This window comes from Synchiropus splendidus, chromosome 1 (genome assembly GCF_027744825.2).
Source record: "Synchiropus splendidus isolate RoL2022-P1 chromosome 1, RoL_Sspl_1.0, whole genome shotgun sequence".
NCBI lineage: Eukaryota > Metazoa > Chordata > Actinopteri > Syngnathiformes > Callionymidae > Synchiropus > Synchiropus splendidus.
In genome coordinates, this window is record NC_071334.1 from 60,257,838 (window position 1) to 60,277,390 (window position 19,553).

At 40.5% G+C, this 19,553-nt stretch overlaps 1 protein-coding gene across 1 annotated transcript in view; it reads right to left on the reverse strand.

Moving 5' to 3' along the window:
• The window catches only part of LOC128750658 (matrix metalloproteinase-17-like), a 72,910-nt gene that overhangs the window by 26,571 nt on the left and 26,786 nt on the right, over positions 1–19,553 (reverse strand). The window contains exons 2-3 of the mRNA XM_053851042.1: positions 2,109–2,241; positions 1,009–1,144 (exon numbers count right to left, since the gene is read on the reverse strand). Of these exons, the coding sequence (XP_053707017.1) occupies positions 1,009–1,144; positions 2,109–2,241 (269 nt within the window). The remainder of the gene's footprint in view (positions 1–1,008; positions 1,145–2,108; positions 2,242–19,553) is intronic.

Genomic DNA, 19,553 nt, shown 5'->3' on the forward strand with positions numbered 1-19,553 from the left:
TAAATATTGTTTTTTTTTAAACCTAAAACTAAACTGATGAAGCCAAACATTTGTTGGACAGGGTGAAAATAAGAATAGCAAGACTGTGACTGACAAACAGACAAAGGTCGATAACCAAGCAAGATTTGAGAGGAGAAAATGTGCCGCTGTGATCAGAGTTTTGTTACGGAGCAGAAAAGAGAGGGATCAGCTGTATAGATGTTTGACAGCAACAAAAGTTTCACCATGCTCAACGTCGACTAAAATAAACTGCTGAGATTGGTGTGTACTGCTAAGCTTTAACACATGCATCACACACAGTACCGGACAGGGGAATTACGTTCATGGAGTGCACACACGTGCACATGCACACACAGGTTTGTCGCACGATCTTTGTGGGGTCTGCTGATAAAAATAATGCTTCCTCACGAGTCTCACCCTAAACCTAACCATCCAAAACAAATGGCTAAAGTTTAGAAAACCATCACAGATATACAGCCCAAACAACTGTATGCTTATCTTGCAAAAATACAGAAAGAATCATAATAAAATGTTTTTTTTTTTTTTTTTATTAATCAGGGTCAACCAAGTAAAACAACTGCCCAGGAGACGCCTGCATCTGAAAGTGTTACTGTGGCAACGGCTGCTGAGTTCATCTCAGTTAACTTTTCTAATTTGATGCTTGTTTGTATAAAAAAAATATTTTGTACAAATAGATGCTTACAGTGTCTTTTTTTACAAAACAAGTTGTACTCAAGTAATATTTGCTTTGAAGTAAAGTTGCAACAATGCTACCTATGCAAGGATACATGTGTGCGCACACACACACACACACACACACACACACACACACACACACACACACACACACACACACACACACACACACACACACACACACACACACACACACACACACACACACACACACACACACACACACACACACACACACACACACACACACACACTTTCTGAATACGCGTGAAGATGTAGAGTCATCATGGCAACCATAATTTAGGCCCTTACCTCCATGACAAATGTCTTTTTGCCCATTTGTTTTGAGGGCTTGCTGCTCTTCTTCTGCGGCCCAGCCGTCCTTCAGCCTCAGCCATGTCTGGCAAAGAACATCGGGGGGTTTTCATAAGGCTCACTGTGGCTTGGTCTGAAGAAAAGGGGAAAAAAGAACGTTTTTTTTTTTTTCATTCAAAGGCTTCACTCTTAGTTTAATACAAGCTTACAATGCATGCGTGTTTCCATTTTGCGTCACAAACACCCGATAAGCGGCGTAAATAAGCCGGTAGCGCTCGCACAGTACGCACTATGAATACAGATTATGCATGTGGAGATAATGAGAGAACAGTGAGGTCATAAATCACTGGCGAGCAAAGATACCGTATTCTTTACATAATCTTACTCCGTCACCAGGTCCATAAGTTGCTCTCACACACCTCTATGCATTTTTTAAATATCATTCTCACTCACACACCACGGCACAATTTCCATCTCGGGCAGTAATGAGATGGGAAATGGTGGACTGATAAAGCCGAGTACAATAGATTTATGATGGGTGCATCTTGTGTATAAATGAGCAGACCAATCAATGCAATCTAATTTATTAAACTCACAACCCGTCAAACATATTTTCTCACCAGTAAAACGTGAACACAGTTTTTTTTCCTTTTCATGCCTGAGGGGCCTCACCGCACAGATTCAAAACAAGCTCACCAATAATCATCGCAATTGAACCGCACAAATTATCAAAAATAGGCCCATTTACCAGCACTGTCGTTACTTAAAAAAATAGAAAGATGCACAGCTAATGGTGTGGTTTTCAGGCTCATTCTCTATATATCAATATTTATTTATTTTTTTTTATATCCACACAGGACAGACATCATCTTCGAGGTTAATGCATTCTAACAACAATGACTATGACATCACACCAGGGCAGGTCTCTACATGCTGATCTTGAAAGTGAACATTTAGCTGTTGCTTTTTACTGACTTTGAGGCCTTAAGAGTCATAGTATTGACGTATTGTGGCTGAAATGGGCCACAGTGAACCGGCCACATACGACCACTTAAACAAGGACAGGTCATTGAGGGCCGGTGTATACAGATACATACCCAAGACTCCAGTTTCCTTAAGGCCTCCAAACCTCTGCATGGCTTTGATAGCTTTAGTCAAAGCCTCCTTGGTCTGAAGCTGGCCGGTCACAGGGTCAGGAGGTGGAAGGTAGCCAAACTTGCTCAGCCAGTCCTGGAGGTGAAACAGTGAACAGATTTGTGAGTATTACCAAAATACCAACACCTACTTAACGATATGCCATCGTAGCAAAAGCATAAGCTTGAATCTATGATCCTGTAGCGAACACTTCAGAATTTGCATCAATGAACAAGGCAAGTGGTGATGACACTCTGAAAATGGACTCAAGGCTGGAAGTGTATTTTGAGAAAACAAGACAACGATGAAATTGTATTTACTTTACAACCTCAACTTAAGTTTCAATGGTTTATCCTATATGCACACACACCAATAGTACATATCATTTTACACATTGTAGATTATTTTCGCTGATGTCATTATAATACCATACATCGTGAAAGGTATCGCTTTGGCATATACAGCCGTATACCCATGACAAAAAGTAGATTTACGCCACAAGTTTAAATGTAGAGCTTAGCATCTTTCCTGTTTATGTAACACAAAGTAAGAACAAAACACTTAGATGATATTTCCAGCCCCATACTGAGAAAGGAAATCACTCCAAGAGCATCATTTGGGATCACAAACCTAAGGGGGCGCTGCACATTCACAATCACACAATCAGCTGTTTTGGTCCCGATTTTGCTCCTTCACTTTGATCTCTATTTAACTCTCAATATCATCCTATTAGAGAATTCTTATTTTTGGGGTTAAGAGTGAATTTGTCATATTCATTAGCCTAGAAAACGGCCAAGGGCCAAGTGATGCGAAATGTAGTTCTGCAAACATTGGATGTTTCTATCCAGATTCTTATGTAACAGAGAACAAACAAACAAAAACACCATTATCCAGTTCGCTTCCATGTAGCGTGCTGTGTTTTCCACATGTTGTGATGTTTCCAAGAATCAAGAATCCATTGGCACGTGCCCCCTTTAAGAGAACAACCCTCATCGTTTAGCCATGTACTCCATGGTTTGACATTGCACATAACCCACAGAGTTTCTGGCTCCTTCAATTGGACACGGTGCATACTTTATTGAAATACACGCTGTGGATATCATGCTGCAAATAAGGGGAAAAAAGAAAAAAACTGACATGTTACAGAAGATAAATACCACTGTCTATCAGAAATGGGCACAGCACGCATTTCTATAAATCCTTGCTCCTTCCTTCAGGGCAAATGCTTTTTTATAGTCACACATTCCTAGCTAAACTAAACACAAGTAAGTAACTTTTCATACAACCCACAAACAAAGACGCCCAATCCTGCAAACTCAGCTAAGATGCTTGTTAACAAAGAGCAATTATGGAAACTGATTTACATTTGTGTTATGCATCAGAGCCTCAGGCCTCATTATTTCATTGTTCAAATCACAAAATCTCAAACAATGAAGACCCAATTCCTGAAATTCACCACCCATTCCTTTCACAAAGAGGCTTTAATTATACAGTATCTGTGTTGGAAAAAGAGGTGAGAAAATAAAGCTGTTCGGTGGCCTCAAATGCACCAGTTCACTGCTAATTTGGCTCAAACTTTCTCAACAAAACATAAATGACGGTGAAAGTGAATTCAAGAACCGTGCTTGCCCCAAGGTTTTATGTTTGGAGGGGGGCTACCCAACAATCGGTCGACGTTGGCTTATGGTGACCGTTTTTACAGGTCTAGAATCTTCACATACAAGTAAGCTGACAGTGTTCCAGCTTGACAGTGAAGTCAAATCAAAGAACTTGAAGCAACTTTTATCCTTACTACTCTTTTCTCCAACCTCATGAAGCCGTCTACTTATATTTTGTCCACTTATGGCCACTGTAGCAATACATGCATGTGTTATTGAATACATTTCTTTCACAGAATACACAATTAATTCTCTTTCTTCACTTGACCTACATATCGTCTCTGAGACCAAGGTCCATCTGTCGCTTCTTTCTCTTATGGGGAAATGCAAGGAAATTCAACAGGTCACAGCAGCCAATGACAACAAAGACACACACTCAAGACACAACAAACATCAAAGATGTCCACCAAGCATACATGAAAACACAAAGCTTAATAATAAAACAATAAAAAAGTGAAGTCGCAAGCTATCAGTCAGTCCCATCAGGTTTTACTGAGGTACAACCTGACAGCACTGGGCAGAAGGGAGCTCCTTCGTGCAGTGCGGGTGGATCAGCCTGCCACTCAGAGATCATAAGAACACATGGCTATATAGGGTAGTAGACAGAGCGCATGTTGCATTCTCTCACATTTCGCTTCAAACGGATTGCCATGAACTAGTTCAGGTTCACTTGGTGACAGTGGCTTGGCTCCAAAATTCAACTGGACGTCCGTTAAAACTTTCTATAAAATGTCATATACGGGTGAACAGAGATTTAAATTGAAATGCTGAACGAGCATTGTTATCCGGGAGACACATCTGTGCTTGGACGTGAGCAAGCAGGACTTGATGATGCTCCCAATGGCACTATTATATCGCTAGGCTTCTTTTGATCTTTTATCAGTCTCTGGGTACACGCCCTTTTACAGCTGTTTTATTCACATGCCACAGTAATTACATTTAAGACTGCCAAAAATCTCATCACCCAAGAAAAAAGAATTTTTCATTGCAAAAGTTCTGACAGAAGTTTACTCTCACTGGATCAGTGTCGAACATCTGCAGCATGAGTGGGACAACACAGATGGCTGAGACTCCACTCGTCTTTAATCATGCATTATTAAAACATACAGGCACCCAGCAACAACATCCCAAAATCCTGTCCCCGCTCTTATATTTGCATATTCTCTCATCTCGAAATAAGAGGTGCGTTTAGCGACAGGAGCGCTTGATGCCGGCTGCCGCTCGGAGACAATCAAAGACTGTTTCAATGTCACTTTTTAAAATGCGCCGCTGTGGTCCGACGGGGCGGGTTTGTTTTTACAGCACCAGTGTCAGGGGCCAAAACCAATAACTGTTGGAACAAACTTTCAAGGTGAAGCGCGCACAAACCTCACAGTGAAGAACATAAGGAACAAATGTTGGGCTTTCAGTCTGTGTGTACAAACTCACTGCAGCAACTATTGGGGAGCAGATTTGTTGCCAGTATATAATAAATGAGCAATATAGCCACCCTCCTTTTTACAAACCATCACAAGATGTCTGTTTCTTCATCTGCCAATGACCAGTCTGACGCTATACAGTGAGCTGCGCTGTTCCCCTTCACTGTAAATCCCGCTCCTGAAGGGTTTAGATGTAGTTGTTTATTTATTTATTATTTATATATGCTTTTTTCCCCTATAGTCCAGCAACGCAGCGAAGAACTGCACAATACAGCATTGCTCTGTATTAAAATATGCCATTTGAAGACATGAGTTGATCTGAGCCCAACCAGAACTCCAAAGGCTCTAACTAGCTCTGTACATGTTCCACTGCATATCCTGACACCACGGGGAGGGCATCGTGTAACAATACGGGAGTGGGGTTAGCGTTAGCCATGGGTTGGGGCTCCTATAGCGATGAACATAAGCATGAGTTACTTGTAATATAAAGTGCCTCTAATGACTGTGTGTTTCATTCACAGTGTATACAGCACCATCAGTAAGGGAAGAGTCATATAAGCAACAATATAAACCAAGTAACATCTGCGCTGGAGTAGTGATGACGGTTCCCGATCTTCTCGCTGTGTGTGTCCCAATCCCCTCCCTGCTTGGAATGTTACTGGATACTGGGATTTTTTTACTGCAACGTATGTGTCAACATGTAACGAGGAAGCCGAACTTCGGCATCAACACAGGTCGCAAAAGTCACTTGAAGATTGCAGCTACTTGATGCCTTGAGATTGGGCTAGCTGCTCCACTTCCATGAGGATTACCAATGAAACTGTCGAGTGCTACCGAGGCTAAATGTACTAGTGAACATCAGGCGAAACCAATGCTTAGGGAGTGTATTGTTTTGAACCAGCAATAGGTTTGTGTAACTAATTAAAAAATCTATTTAGTTGTGGCAAAAAAAAAATCAACAATTGGTATGAGCCAATTGTCAAAAAAAAAGATAATAGCAGATAGATAGATAGATAATAGCAGTTCTTCAGGACTATATGTAGGTTGTACTATCTGTTATTGGCCATCTTTCATACAACACACAGTAGGTCAGATGGTAGAGAGGTTGTTTGATTGAGAGTCTCGCAGTTCACTCCCATCACTGGATGTGTCATTTTGTCCCTCACAGGACATCCCTGATTGCCTCAGATGGATCACAACCACCTGCCATCAGAGTGTGTGTGTCTGTGACTCACAGCCAAGCACTCGTGGAGCTGAACAGTCATGCATTGCACGACATACGCAAATGCAATTTAACACATGAAAAGGTTTAGTTGAGTACTAGTGAATATTTAGGCAAAAAAAAAGGTGCTTGACTCTGCAAACTCCTGTGATGGTGAGATTGTTGACATTCATGTGATCGGACAAATTGTGAGGAGAGTGCAGAGGGTCCACTCAAAGAGCCATCTGAACCTTGGTGAGCGCTGTAAATACAAATGCAAACACTGAACGATGATTCAACATCACCGGAGAGCAATGAGCAAGGTCAGCCCTGCATGAGCTGCAAGACAGCCTGACACTACCACTTCACAACTCCAGCAAAAGAGCATCTGTTTGCCCATGGGCAGTCTGACCCTGCTTTGGAAAGTGCTGTCTTATGAGAAAAATCAGGCATCTGCCTGTGGACAAAATATAAACGTTCAGTTTAAAATGTGATGCTTTGGAAGCGGATGGTGTTGTTTACTGTTAAAAGAACATTACACCAAAGGATCAAGCTTGCAGAGAACTGAAAGAATATATCAGGGTTCTCCCCAGTACTACAGTGGTGAGGGGATTTTAACCTCCTTCAATGAGATTTACCCCCTACACATAGATGTTCCCCATGCGTTGTTGGGGGGGTCCTTCACAGACACATCCACTGCTCCCTTAAATCGTTGTCATACACAGACAAGGGTTTATTATTTATGTTACTGCTGCGGGTGCAATTTCTGCTGTGAATCCAAGGAAGGACTAACCCCTGATTTTATCTGGGTTTAATCTATCCATATCATCTTCATCAGCGTATCTCAGATCTCTCACACTCCTGCCTCTGCATTTGCAGTATTGCTCAGGTCAGTCAGAGAATCTGATGCGCATCAGTCCTCTAACATAACACAGGGGAAAGGAGGCACGATCTGAGCAGAAAGGAGGACGATCAAAGCAGGTCAGTGGACAGATGGACAGGGTCAGATCGGATCTTGTCAAGAACAATGATATATTGAAAGAAAATGTAGTAGCAGAGGATTATTGAGTTAATGATGCATCACCAGGGCATTTTAGACAGATGTGGAATATGAAATACTATCCATATACTGTATGTGTGTTTTCCAAATGTGCACTCGATCTATTATTGGGATTGAAATCAGACGACACTTCAATCTTCAGCAGAAGCTGGAAGATGTTACAGGAAAATGAACTAATAAATATAACACTCACTATTACCTTATAGCACTGTACATAGAGTCTTGCAATATGTCCTGATATATACCTGTATTATCATGCCCACATCAGGATAAGTATCGCATCAGACAGTACACTGCCCTTTTAAATAAACAAAAATGTAAAGATGACATTAACATGGCATTACATCTTAGTGATCACATCAATTCAACAAAGGTAACTATTCCTACAGCTCATCAGGTGATCTGTCATGTTAAGTGGAGAAAGAAAGAGTAAGAGAAAGTGGATCAGAAAAAAACCCAAAAAGAAAACAACCCATATCTATGCTTCTTTATATCAATGGTATCATATTAAAATGGTTTAATTGAACATTGAAACTGCTATTGTGCAACTACAATTAAAAAAATACTTTTTTTCCCACTGTCGTTTCCTTTTTCAACCACTATACAGACAATTTCAGTGGCTTGTTGAGTGTGAAACACACACTGGAATGGCAATTTTCTGTGGATTTAAGAGGCTTCTGGTTCGCTCACCTTTCCCCCCACAACCAGGGCTCTATTTTTCGGATGTTCAGGTGTTGATGTCATTCCTGGAAACATGGCTCCATGTGTGGCATCGCCATTTGCACCGCACCGAAACTCGCTCAGGCATGAAGATGATTTGGCTGACACCTTTTACTGAGAAAGGCTCCATTGCACATGAACCAAATGCTTAGACACTTGCGCCAAATATCAAAGGGAAAACCAATACTGACTATTCACCCATCCTTGAAGACTCGTAAATCCTCAGCGTGTGATAAATAAGCAATTATGTGCGATTCAGCAGGGAATTCAGCCGTCTGAGTATCTGTTTGCTCAAGAAGCCCAAACCATCTGCAGTCACAAGTGTTCCAGTCCTGCTGCATCGTCTGTGAAGCAGCTCAGAATCACTTCCTCACAGTTTTGCATCACCATGTGAGCGATTTATTTCAACAGCTGCGAGTGTGTTATCAGAGCGCTAAGAGAAGGCAAATCAATCATTACGGTCTAAAAGCCATCAATCTTGATTCATACTCGCAAACTTACTTTCAGCACACTTATGAGTGAGGCAGGATGATGAGGAAAATGAATTCATACAGTACTCGGAAAAACACAATCATCTCATTACATGTATTTATTAAGGCTTTATATATTTAACACACGGTACGATGGCAATTTAATGTAAAAAATTTGAAATAACTGGACTGTGTGTTAATTTTTTGTGTTTTTTTTTTTTTGACTCGGGTTGAGATGTGGCTTGCCAAGATGTTTTTATGAGGCAAGAACATGACCCTACACTAAATCAAATTCAGGTTGAAAGTGAACCCTAACCCTAACCGAAACCTGATCCTCAGTCATGTATTTGACTCTTGAAGATTGCGATGCTGGTATGTCAACATGCCGCAGAAAAAAAAAAAAAAATTAGGGGAAGTAAAGTGAATTGGATGAATGTTCGTCTAGACATTACTGCTTCATTCTAAATTTGACACCAAAAATGTGAATCCTGATATTATATATATTTTTCCTCTTAAAGGAGGGCCAGTTCTCGAGACCCAGATTGTGTTTTGTCCTGTTTTAAAACATAGGGAGGCATTACAAATATCCAGAATTTAATTGACGCAGGCTGAAAAGCTCCCCAAAATACAGCTTCATCCACAGTTGCTCACGTATGAAAAACATTAGGTTTTTTCTTTTTTCATCTGCGCCACACGGTTGCTCTCACAGTCTAGAACTGCAGCGTGGAAATAAACATAATCCAAATTCATTTCGTCACACGCTCAATCATCAGTCAACTACAATCATCGGTGTTTTCCAGCAAGACAGCACTCAGAGGAGCATCACATTCCAGCAGGATATTGTTTCATGAGGATGCCAATTCATTCACCACCTTGCTTTATTACCAGGCTCCCTGAGCGCGTGGGTGATGCAAAATGTCGTGATGAAGAAACGCAGGAGTCCTGTAAGCTCATTAAGATTAGACAAAAATGCGAAGACCGGATGCATGACAAGGACGGAGCACACGCAATAACCAGCCTTCTGTCCTTATTTCAGTGGATTCTGACATCATGCAAACATCCTGTGGCATGGAACAAAACCTCATCCCAATTCCACTAAAAGTCAAAGTTCACTTTGCCATCTCCTCAGTCCCTATAAAAAGCTTTGTGTCTTTGTATGGCCTCTCTGGGCTGCACTTCCTTCTCTGCTGTATTGACCATAAATGAGTAAGTGGCTGCTGTTAGACCGCTTGACCTCCCTGTCTGCACAAGTCCAATAGAGAAGCTGTGTCCACTTTGGTGTTTACATTGTTCCTTCATTCCGAGGAGACCCAAAGCAGCTCTTCACTTCCTCCCTGTTAAAAGGTTAGTCGGCAACAAGAGTGAAGCGATACATAAGGACAAAGCAGCAAGGCAAGGAAAAGTTTGCTGTAAAGAATCAGCAGCAGCTCTTGCACTTTCAAAATACCCACTGAAACTACTTTTTTTTTTTTAAACATTCATCCTGCTGACAAAATATACTGCTTTTTAAAAGTACTTTTCCTTTATCTGTCATTCAGGCTAGACCACAGAGCTCATCGGTGTTCCAAAGTAGGAAGAGAAGCAGGGACAAATGAGTTCTTAAGTCAATTAGTTGTGCCTGTTGGCAGGCGGATGCAGCCTGAACTCCAGGGTCAGAGGGCGACTCAGATCAGTGAAGACTTACTTCTTTAAAAGACCAAACCTCACACTGAGATAGAGGCCACTTTGGGTCAGCCCTGCTGTTTCTCCAGGCACTTTGAAAACCGCCTACAATCTGTCTTAATTTCTTAGAGTGAGTGAGCTGCACTGGCTTGACCCAACAAAGCACTTTTATCTTGGTTGAAATGATTTTTTTTTTTTTGCCATAAGAACATTGAAGGTTCGGTACAAGCAACATATGTGTAATTAACCTTTGAGAGAGAAACGGTCTTCAACTTCTCGTGAAATTAAATGCCCATGTTAAATTTTAGATCTTGACCACCTTTTCCGCATCCAAACCATAATATGCAATTCGAAATTTGTGGTGTAGATGGGGGAAAAATAATGAATAGGGTAGACTCAAAGGCTTTCAAAATAACACTTTTTTTTTTTTTTTTTTTGGCCGGCTGAGCACAAGTACGAGTATTGACATTTGAGGACTATGATTTTCTTTTTCTTCACCATGTTTCCTGAACAAACATGTCACCACTGCAACATATGCTGATATATGATATACAAGATCCTGATACTGCCTGATGGTTTAAGTATACCTCTTACGCATACGTCTCCCATTTATCGCGAGGGTTACGTTCCTGGACCACCCTCAATAGTTGATAATGCATAGATGCAGCTGCACCATAATGTAATCCCAGGTTAGCACATATCGTCCAATAACACCAGTTTCTGTTGCTTCTAATAACTTTCTTGAGTGTTTTCTTGAAATAAACTGCCGCTAGGGATGTGCCGATGCTGCTACAATAACGGGACAACCCTACTAGCCTCTATCATCCAAGTCTTGGATCGAGTCAGAAAAAAAAACCAGCACCAAATAGCACTCATTAATATGTCAGAGTTACTAATATTACTAGTAGGGTGCAACACTGTTAGGAGAAGTGACCAGAATAATGTAATATTCCTCCACTTTTCAATTTAAAACAGATTTCTACGAGCAAAATGCAAGTTCATCTAGTGTCTGATAACACAGACACAGCAGGTTCCTCTCCTACACACAACCCCCCTCTTGAATAAATCTTATTCTGACAGCTGAAATGATCCCAATGAAGTGTCGTGACTCATTAGGTTCCTGTTTTAATTTGCTCTGCCTAGTCCTTGCTTTTTTTGGGCTCCTGCGTACTTTAGAAAGCATTTTGGGCTTAGCTTTTGGACTGTTGACTATTCGTTTGCTTTACTTAAAATCGAACATTTCACATCGTCGTCCAGAGACATGGAAGATGGGATTTTTCCTAACGTCGCCTGAACCTCACATGGAGCCCCCAGCTGACCATGAGCTGCTTTTACCAGCCATGAGACGTGCACTACTATGATAAAATGTGGATGCCATTTGGTTTTAATTAACGTATAAGTTTGTTAAACCTGCTCTGAAGGCTTTGGGAATTGATATTTCTCATTGGTTGCAAACCAGGGAGTCGGCCTTGGCCATATGTCCTAAAAATAAAATCTCTCTCCGGAGTCAGTCCTTGGATTATAGAACGTCTATACTTACTTACTATAGTATAGCTCGAGCTTTTCTATAGCTCAGTCTGCATAACTCTTGTCGCACGAGCCATGTTGTGGCCGTCACTCCAAGAAGGAAACGGTTGAGGAGCAGAGACATCTATGGAAACTCCGGAGGGCAACCGGCGCGCCATAAGCACGCAGTGTTAAAAAAAAAATCTGCATTGATTAAAGTGGAATTAATTGATAAATTCAGTATATTGCCCAGGCCTACAGGAAAATTGTACACCTTGTAGCCCTTAAATTAAAAACAGACTTGTCGAGCAAGATTGGTATTTGGTCAACATCAGTTCATAATGTAACTTGTGAAATAAAAACCTTCGAACTTTCATTTTCATGTGAAGCTACTTAGCTATTAGAAAAAAAGGAACAGGTGATTTATTATTTAAATAACAGTTCCATTTGCTGTGACCTCAGACCTTTTTTATGAAGATGTTTTTAAGTCTCAACCCCGGCCTAGCTTGCCGTGATTGGTCATAAGTTGGGTGCTCTTAACTCAATATCCAACAGCCATTACTGTAGATGGAATATAACTGTAATAAATTTTCTTATTAAGATGGTAGGAAATTCTTATATGGTTGCAAGCTCCCCAATGAAATCCAAAGAACAGGGATGGCTTTCCTTGCATGGTGATTGTTTTGAGATACACACAGCATGCAGCAGTATGGATGTGTCTAATCACATAATCCAAATATGGGAAGGAAAATGTATAAAAAGGGACTTTGTGTGGGTGGAGGCTTCATGGGTCTATCGTGACAAGATGAGACCACCTTCTGTTCCTGCCATGACGATTTTTTTTTTCACGAGCAGCTGTTGCATAAAGCATTTTCACACATTTAACCTTAATACAGTATTTACTATATATATATATATACTTTTATGTTAATTTCAAGTCTCTTTTGAAAACATTACATTTTACGGTGGAGCTTAACCATTCAAGAATATAAAATACACAAACAAAAACATTAAGACGCCAATAACTATATTCTATTTCCTTAAATTCAAATCGACATTACACCACAATCTTATGCATCATATCAATAGACATCCTCTATTGAAAAGTGCCATCCTCATTCACTCCATAACCCCAAGGAGAGTACATATCAGCAGCTATGATTTTCTAAAACAGGTGGCGCAGGTTTAAGAGCTCCAGTGAGGCCATATACAGGGCAGGCTTTGACTGATATTGTGCCTGAGTTCGGTGGTTAAAAAGTGAAGATTGAAGCTGGATTTCCGGTAAAAAAAATTAAGGATATAGTGTTACTTGAGGAGGTGGAGGTGACAGGAGAATAAATAGAGGCTGGCATTAAAAGTTTGTTCTCCAGACTTGAAGGCAGAAAAAAAGAGAAAGCAGCAGGGTTGCAGTCTGTGACCCACTCACCTGTTATCATACTTCTGACAAACAACATTGGATATGAAAGCAGAGTGCAGTGCAAAGAGGAAAAAAGAAGAAACTCTATTTTAAACCTCCAACCCTGCCACACACTTCACAAGCACTAGATGGTTATTTTGTATGAAAGCCAATGGTAAAAGGGCCATTCACACATGGCTCATGTAACTACTCAACTAATGTACATTGTCATGTCAATAAAATCAGTGACAGATCTTACTGTTACTCACTGTCACACTGTTAGGGTTTATTTACTTGCTAGTTGCATGAACACGGAAACAACTAAATTCCATTTTGCGTCTGACTTTCTTCAATGTTTGGCCATCAAATGGGATCAGTATTTTTTATTCTGTCAAAGTTAGTTGGATTATATTTAGAACGTTAAGCGCTATTTGAGCAGATCCAAGTCCGAGAACTAGAGAGACCATCAAACAGAGATTCCAAAAGAAATCAGAAGCACAGTTCCAACTGGTTTTAAGTCTCAATATCAGTGTAAAATATTCACGCAACGGCTCCCAGGATTCATGAGCAATGTAGCTAAAGTTATGTTGATGTCATTTTGTAACACTAACAAATCACATGAATCAAAACTGGTGGTTGAAGCCCAAATATACACAACAGATTGTTGTCATCACAATTCACAAAATGGCTGATATCAGTTTTGTGTATAGCCAAGGACTAATGCAGCATCCAGTTCCTCACACAACATTGCCTTCCACAACTTTATTTAAAGAAATGAAACCAAGCAGTTTGGGGTTCCACATATTGGCATAATGATATGACCTCAACTTCAAATCACGTCTGACTCTATACACAGCAAGACACATTGCATCGGTACACAGCCCGAGCTGTATGATCTGTCTCCTATGTGTATCTGAAAGTGAGTTATTTCTATTCTCTCACCACAAATGAACCCGTAGAGACAGACCAGCTGTTAAAGTCAGAGTGGCACAATAATCCCCTCAACCCTGAAGATATAAAATCAAAATGTCAGAACACAAAAAAAAAAAGTTTCACAGAGGGAAGCACATCAGACCATCGGTCCTCAGCAGAGTCCTTAGATGCCTTGAAAAGGTTGCTAAGGGAGGGTGAAAGCATAATAGAATATTTCACCAAAGAAAATCCAGATGATGAAATGCTCGATATCCTTTCAGCATCTGACATTTAAATGCCCAGTGGAGGTCTGAAAATCATGCTTGGAATTATTAAGACAGGAGGGATGTGGCGGCAAATGAAATTTCTGAAACGAATAAAAATAACTAAATAAATAAATGTAAATACATTCCTTTTACTTCTCCAGGGAGACTGATGTGGAGCTGCCGAATGTGATAATGTGCTGAGTGAAAAGCTGGAACAGTGGCGCAGTGTGTGCATGTCATTCAAAGAGCATATGTTGACCTGGGGGTCATGCTTAATCTGAGATGTTCCCACTCAGCTCGTGTGTTCATGCGTCCATTTGTGTGTCGCTCACACTTGCAAGTATGATGTCAGAGAGGGTAAGAAGGATGAATTGGAAAGTTGCAGAGCCAGGCGTCGTTTGTAATCAAATGCTACGTTGGTCTCTGAGGCTGCGAGCAAAGTGAGCAACTAGGATTATAGAAATATGTCAAACAAATTCTGAGATCTTCGTTCAACAGCTCTCAATGTAGTTATTTATTTTGACCATGTTGACTGCACTAACACTTAGAACAGCTGCACTGCATTACGGGGCATACAGTCTGTAGAGCAGCTTTTTACAGGGGTCAAAATATACAGGAAACTCTGAACTCATGTTGGACATGCATTCAGTATTGATGCCCTTGGGTGTGACATCACTGCATCTGGCAATATTTAGAGAGCACTACATTCTCAGTGAATTCTGAATAAAAAGCCAACACATTTTCACTTCAAAGTTGGGGAGAACTCATCAATTGGTCACCGATCGTGATCGGCTATTTCAGAGCGATCGAAATTGGCCAATCAAAACAACCGATCACGTGTGACAGCTGGTGCCCCGCTGGTTGTCATGCGTCCGCCCCTCCCGACTGGCTGCTCACTCAGCAGCAGCATGTCTGCTGTGGAGATTCTTTCAATCTGTCATTTACAGTTTGCATCCTGCAGCACATGCACAGGAAAATGCTGCACAGGGAAGTGCGTTTAAATTAAATAGGCCATCTAAAACTTCAGCACTTGACGGAGCATGGAGAGTTTTCTGGCCTCGTGAAAGTGAGACCGCTGGTTCCTCAGCAGCAGGGTTGTTAATGCAGCTAATGGTTATGGTTAGCACAATTACCACCAGTCCGAGCATGACATTCGGAAAGCTAAGCAGTTTGACTATTAATTTCACAAAGCTAGATGACCAGCTTTTCTCAGGTGACAAGGTGTACGCAGAGACGAAATAATGAATCCGTCGCTGTCGTTTTGGAGTCAGGTGCAGCGTCCAGTAGCCACCTGAATCTGAAACTTTTGAAAACGTCTGGAGTGGAAACTTTCATAAATGCAGTGCTCTCTGATTCTCCAACATTGAATTAAGTGTTTTTAAGTTGTTTGAATTAAACTGATTTAATGGTTCATGTTTTCACATCATGTATACGGAAGGTCTCATCATTTTGATTACAAATTCATGGTCAATCCATGTGATCGGATTGTGTGATCGGCATCGGTGATCGACAGCAAAAATCCTGATCGTAGCATCCCTACTCGAAAGGCATCAAATTGTCATTATTTCAAATACATTTTTGCGTCCCAGACTGATGCCAAAATCATTATGTGTTTATTAGGGGTGCAATATCACTTTAAAAGACACTTAAATCATTGCACTAGCTGGTCTTGTAGAACTATTTGAGAAACACAGCAAGGCCAGACACACAGGGTGGAAGCCAAGTGCAAGACAAACGATGAGGTTCATGGATGACGTACTTGAGGACAGGCGTGACCAGGAAGGATGATCAATATAGATTTGCCTTGCTGTGGCAGGCCATGATGGGAAATGCTGAAGAAGATTGTTCGTGAGACAAGATGTTGGAGTGGGAAACAGTTGACTAAACACGCTGACATCCCTTATTCATCTTTTATTATTGGACATGTTGAGGAAGCTGTCATCACCAGGGATCATTTTTGGACCTCTTCTTATTGCACATACATGCAGAGTCAGCAACCTCAAGTACAAGCTTCTGTCACTCACAGAGTGTTTGATAAAGCAGAACAATGAAGCTGCATATGAGGAAAGAGGAGTTGTTTGAAGTCAGATAAAAGTAAAAGAAAAATGTTCTTTTAGATGTACTGCATTAACGATGACTGGCTTTGTTTGATACCATGCCACTTATTCTGTTGTCTTCATCTGAAGGTCTTTAAATAAAATGGAATAAAACACGCACCTCAGTGTCACATTCATTAACATGTATCCTGGATCACAATGACACCTGTGTTTGAGGTGTGACACGGCAGTCTTCACAAGCTTGTGTACACCTTTGAAAGACAATCTCTCAAACTTGTAAAGGTGACACGTTGAACCTCACTGTTTTAAACTGATCATGTGCTACAAGGTGGATGTGAACAAACACACCACAACCGCGAGAGCCATCCCTCTCAACGCAATTTCTGACACTCTATATCTCGACACTGTGTAACATATCAGCAGCTACTGTTTCAATTCGCAGTGTAGATGAGCTGCTGAACAACTCTGGTCACCCAAACACAAACATTCCCCACCGTTACCTCTCCGCACATTGGTGGGTGGAGGCAGTTCTGTGCACTTGAAATACTCATTGCTTTTTGCAAATAAAGCATATTTTGTTGAAATCATGACAGCCTGGCCTTATTCCCTGTCACATACTTTTAGAATAATTACAGCTTTCAGAGCAAGTTTATTTAAAATCTGCAGCAAAAGGAGGCATTTTTAGCCACGGCAATGCAAAAAAAAAGTCTGTGAAATCCTGTAGTGACGGATGATAATACAGGATGCTTGGATGCATAAAAAAGCATTACCCCATTTGGATTAATCTAAAAGTAGGGTGCAAAAAGTTATGGTTATGTCTTTCCATTGTTGTTTTACTCCGCACCACCAATATCAAACAAACTGACGACGAGATTGGTGAGTGCTGGAAGTATCGGATCGGGACTCTGTATCGGTAGATGCTCAAAAAAAAACGAATAACACAGACTTGGCAGCAAAAAACTGACCACATCCAGGTGCTAAAGGCAAAAACGACGACGGTTACCTTCCCCACTCTCTGATGTGTTTCTACATCTACAAAGCAATTTGTAGATTCAAGGTTTTCTACATAATGCAATGGAAATAATCTTTTTTTTTCCATTCCAAATCTCTTTGACTTATGTGATGCATCCTCTTCTAATGTGAAAGAGACTCTTTTTCAGTGAAGGAGACTTACGCATGTTGTTTATCTGGCTGAGACGAACACTTAAGATGTTGCATTGAGCTGAATTAGTGTCATTAGTGCAGGCTGGAGAGTCATTGAGGGTGTGGGAGGCGCTGTCACACACATTATGTTTGGCACACGGTTCAGAGAGATAGAGGAAGAGCCAGGAGGGAAATCTCCAAACTTTGGCATCATCAGTGGCTCTTGTTGCAGAGATAGCTGGCAGAAGGGAATAAAATATCGGTTCATCAACTTGTAGCAGGTACAGAACACAAGTGTACAGCTACAGGGTGTCTGATGCAGCAGGAAATGCATTTGTGTTTAGAAAAGTGTAGACTTCAAAATAGGTGGTAGAGTGAGAGAATGAAAGCGTACTTCACATTTTCTTGACAATGAGCCACTGGAGAAGCAGATTTGGGATCAATTTAGTGTTTGGAGCACAATTTTCTAAATGCATAGATGGCATGAGCTAAGGAGGAAACCGATTCAAAGGGACATCACAGCTTATTTCCCGGATGAATTGTGTTCCACCAGAAACTAAATTGGAATATTAGAATTCGATATTTAATGCTCAACTTGAACTTCAAAACACAAGTCAACCATATTCAATTTGAGTAAAAGATATGAAAACAGATGTGAACAATGCATAAACTGTGATTTGAATTATTTTTATTCTGTCTAAATTTGTATTTAACAGAATGGACGTGTAAACTAATTGAAAATGAATATGAGTACCTGTACCACACGTTCAAATTAAAATTCTGTTTTCTGCATCAAACCATACAGAATGAACATCTGGGGTGAGAAGGGGAGGGAAAAGTGATCTGTCTGTGTCGCAGCTTCTCCACACTTCAACACTTCATGAAGAAAAAGTAAATAAGTTTCCTTCAGTTCTGAATGAGAAACTGCTGATCAGAAAAAAGTCACAGATGTGTGTAGGAGTGTTATGTTATGGTCTTTGTCGGGTCAAAATACTGACCTTGAACTACATTTTCATTTTTTATAATTGTCATATAATTCACAACACGAACCAATCTGTTGCTGGTTTCCATGATGCTGTTGCCAGACATCTGTTATTTATTATTCCCACTCCAGAAATGTCTCACTGCTGCTGCAGACTTACAGAGCAGACATTTGTGCCGTTGGATCAATGTAGTAACACCAGGAGGCACGATGGCACGCAGCTTTAGTTTCACATAACAAAGAATAGAAGAAAAAACAATGCTCATAAAGTGTTGAGTAACTTGGAATGTAGCCCGAAACCAGACTAGACTATGAACTGAAATCCAACAGGTTGTCAGAGGAGGGGATTGTCTCCAACATCAATTTGTTGAAATGCTAATATATCGATTTTCTTGTTTTTTAATTCAAGTTTTAGCATTCGAATTTTGATAAAACCAATGAATTTCATTGTGCCACACATTCATCCTTTGTAATCAATGAAATGACTGTCCTATCAGGCTATAACCTAATAAGGGCAAATATCACAAACTCTCCCACAGAGGAGAAGAATGCTTGTTCTTAAATGGCACACTCTTATCAATAATGCAAAACATGGGTGCTACATGGAAGTAGGTCATTTACAATCTAATCATTGCGAGTTTGCAGTTTGAAACGCAGATGTGACTTCGATAAATTGCAACACATGTTCTTCTTAGACCATATGCTGTGTCCTGAAACTAAAAGAAAGTAAAAGGTATCATTAGTGATCAATAAAAATGACAGACAACAACCACAGTGTGACGTCGGCTACAGCGATTCAACATTCAGAGCATTTTTGAAGAAGCTTTTAAGGATAATGTAACCAGTAACTGCAAACGTGAAGACTGTACATATATATTATGTCATGAATTTAGCTCTGTCATCTTTTATCAAACTCATGGAAATGTATAAACTGTTCACATCTACACAGAGGCTTGC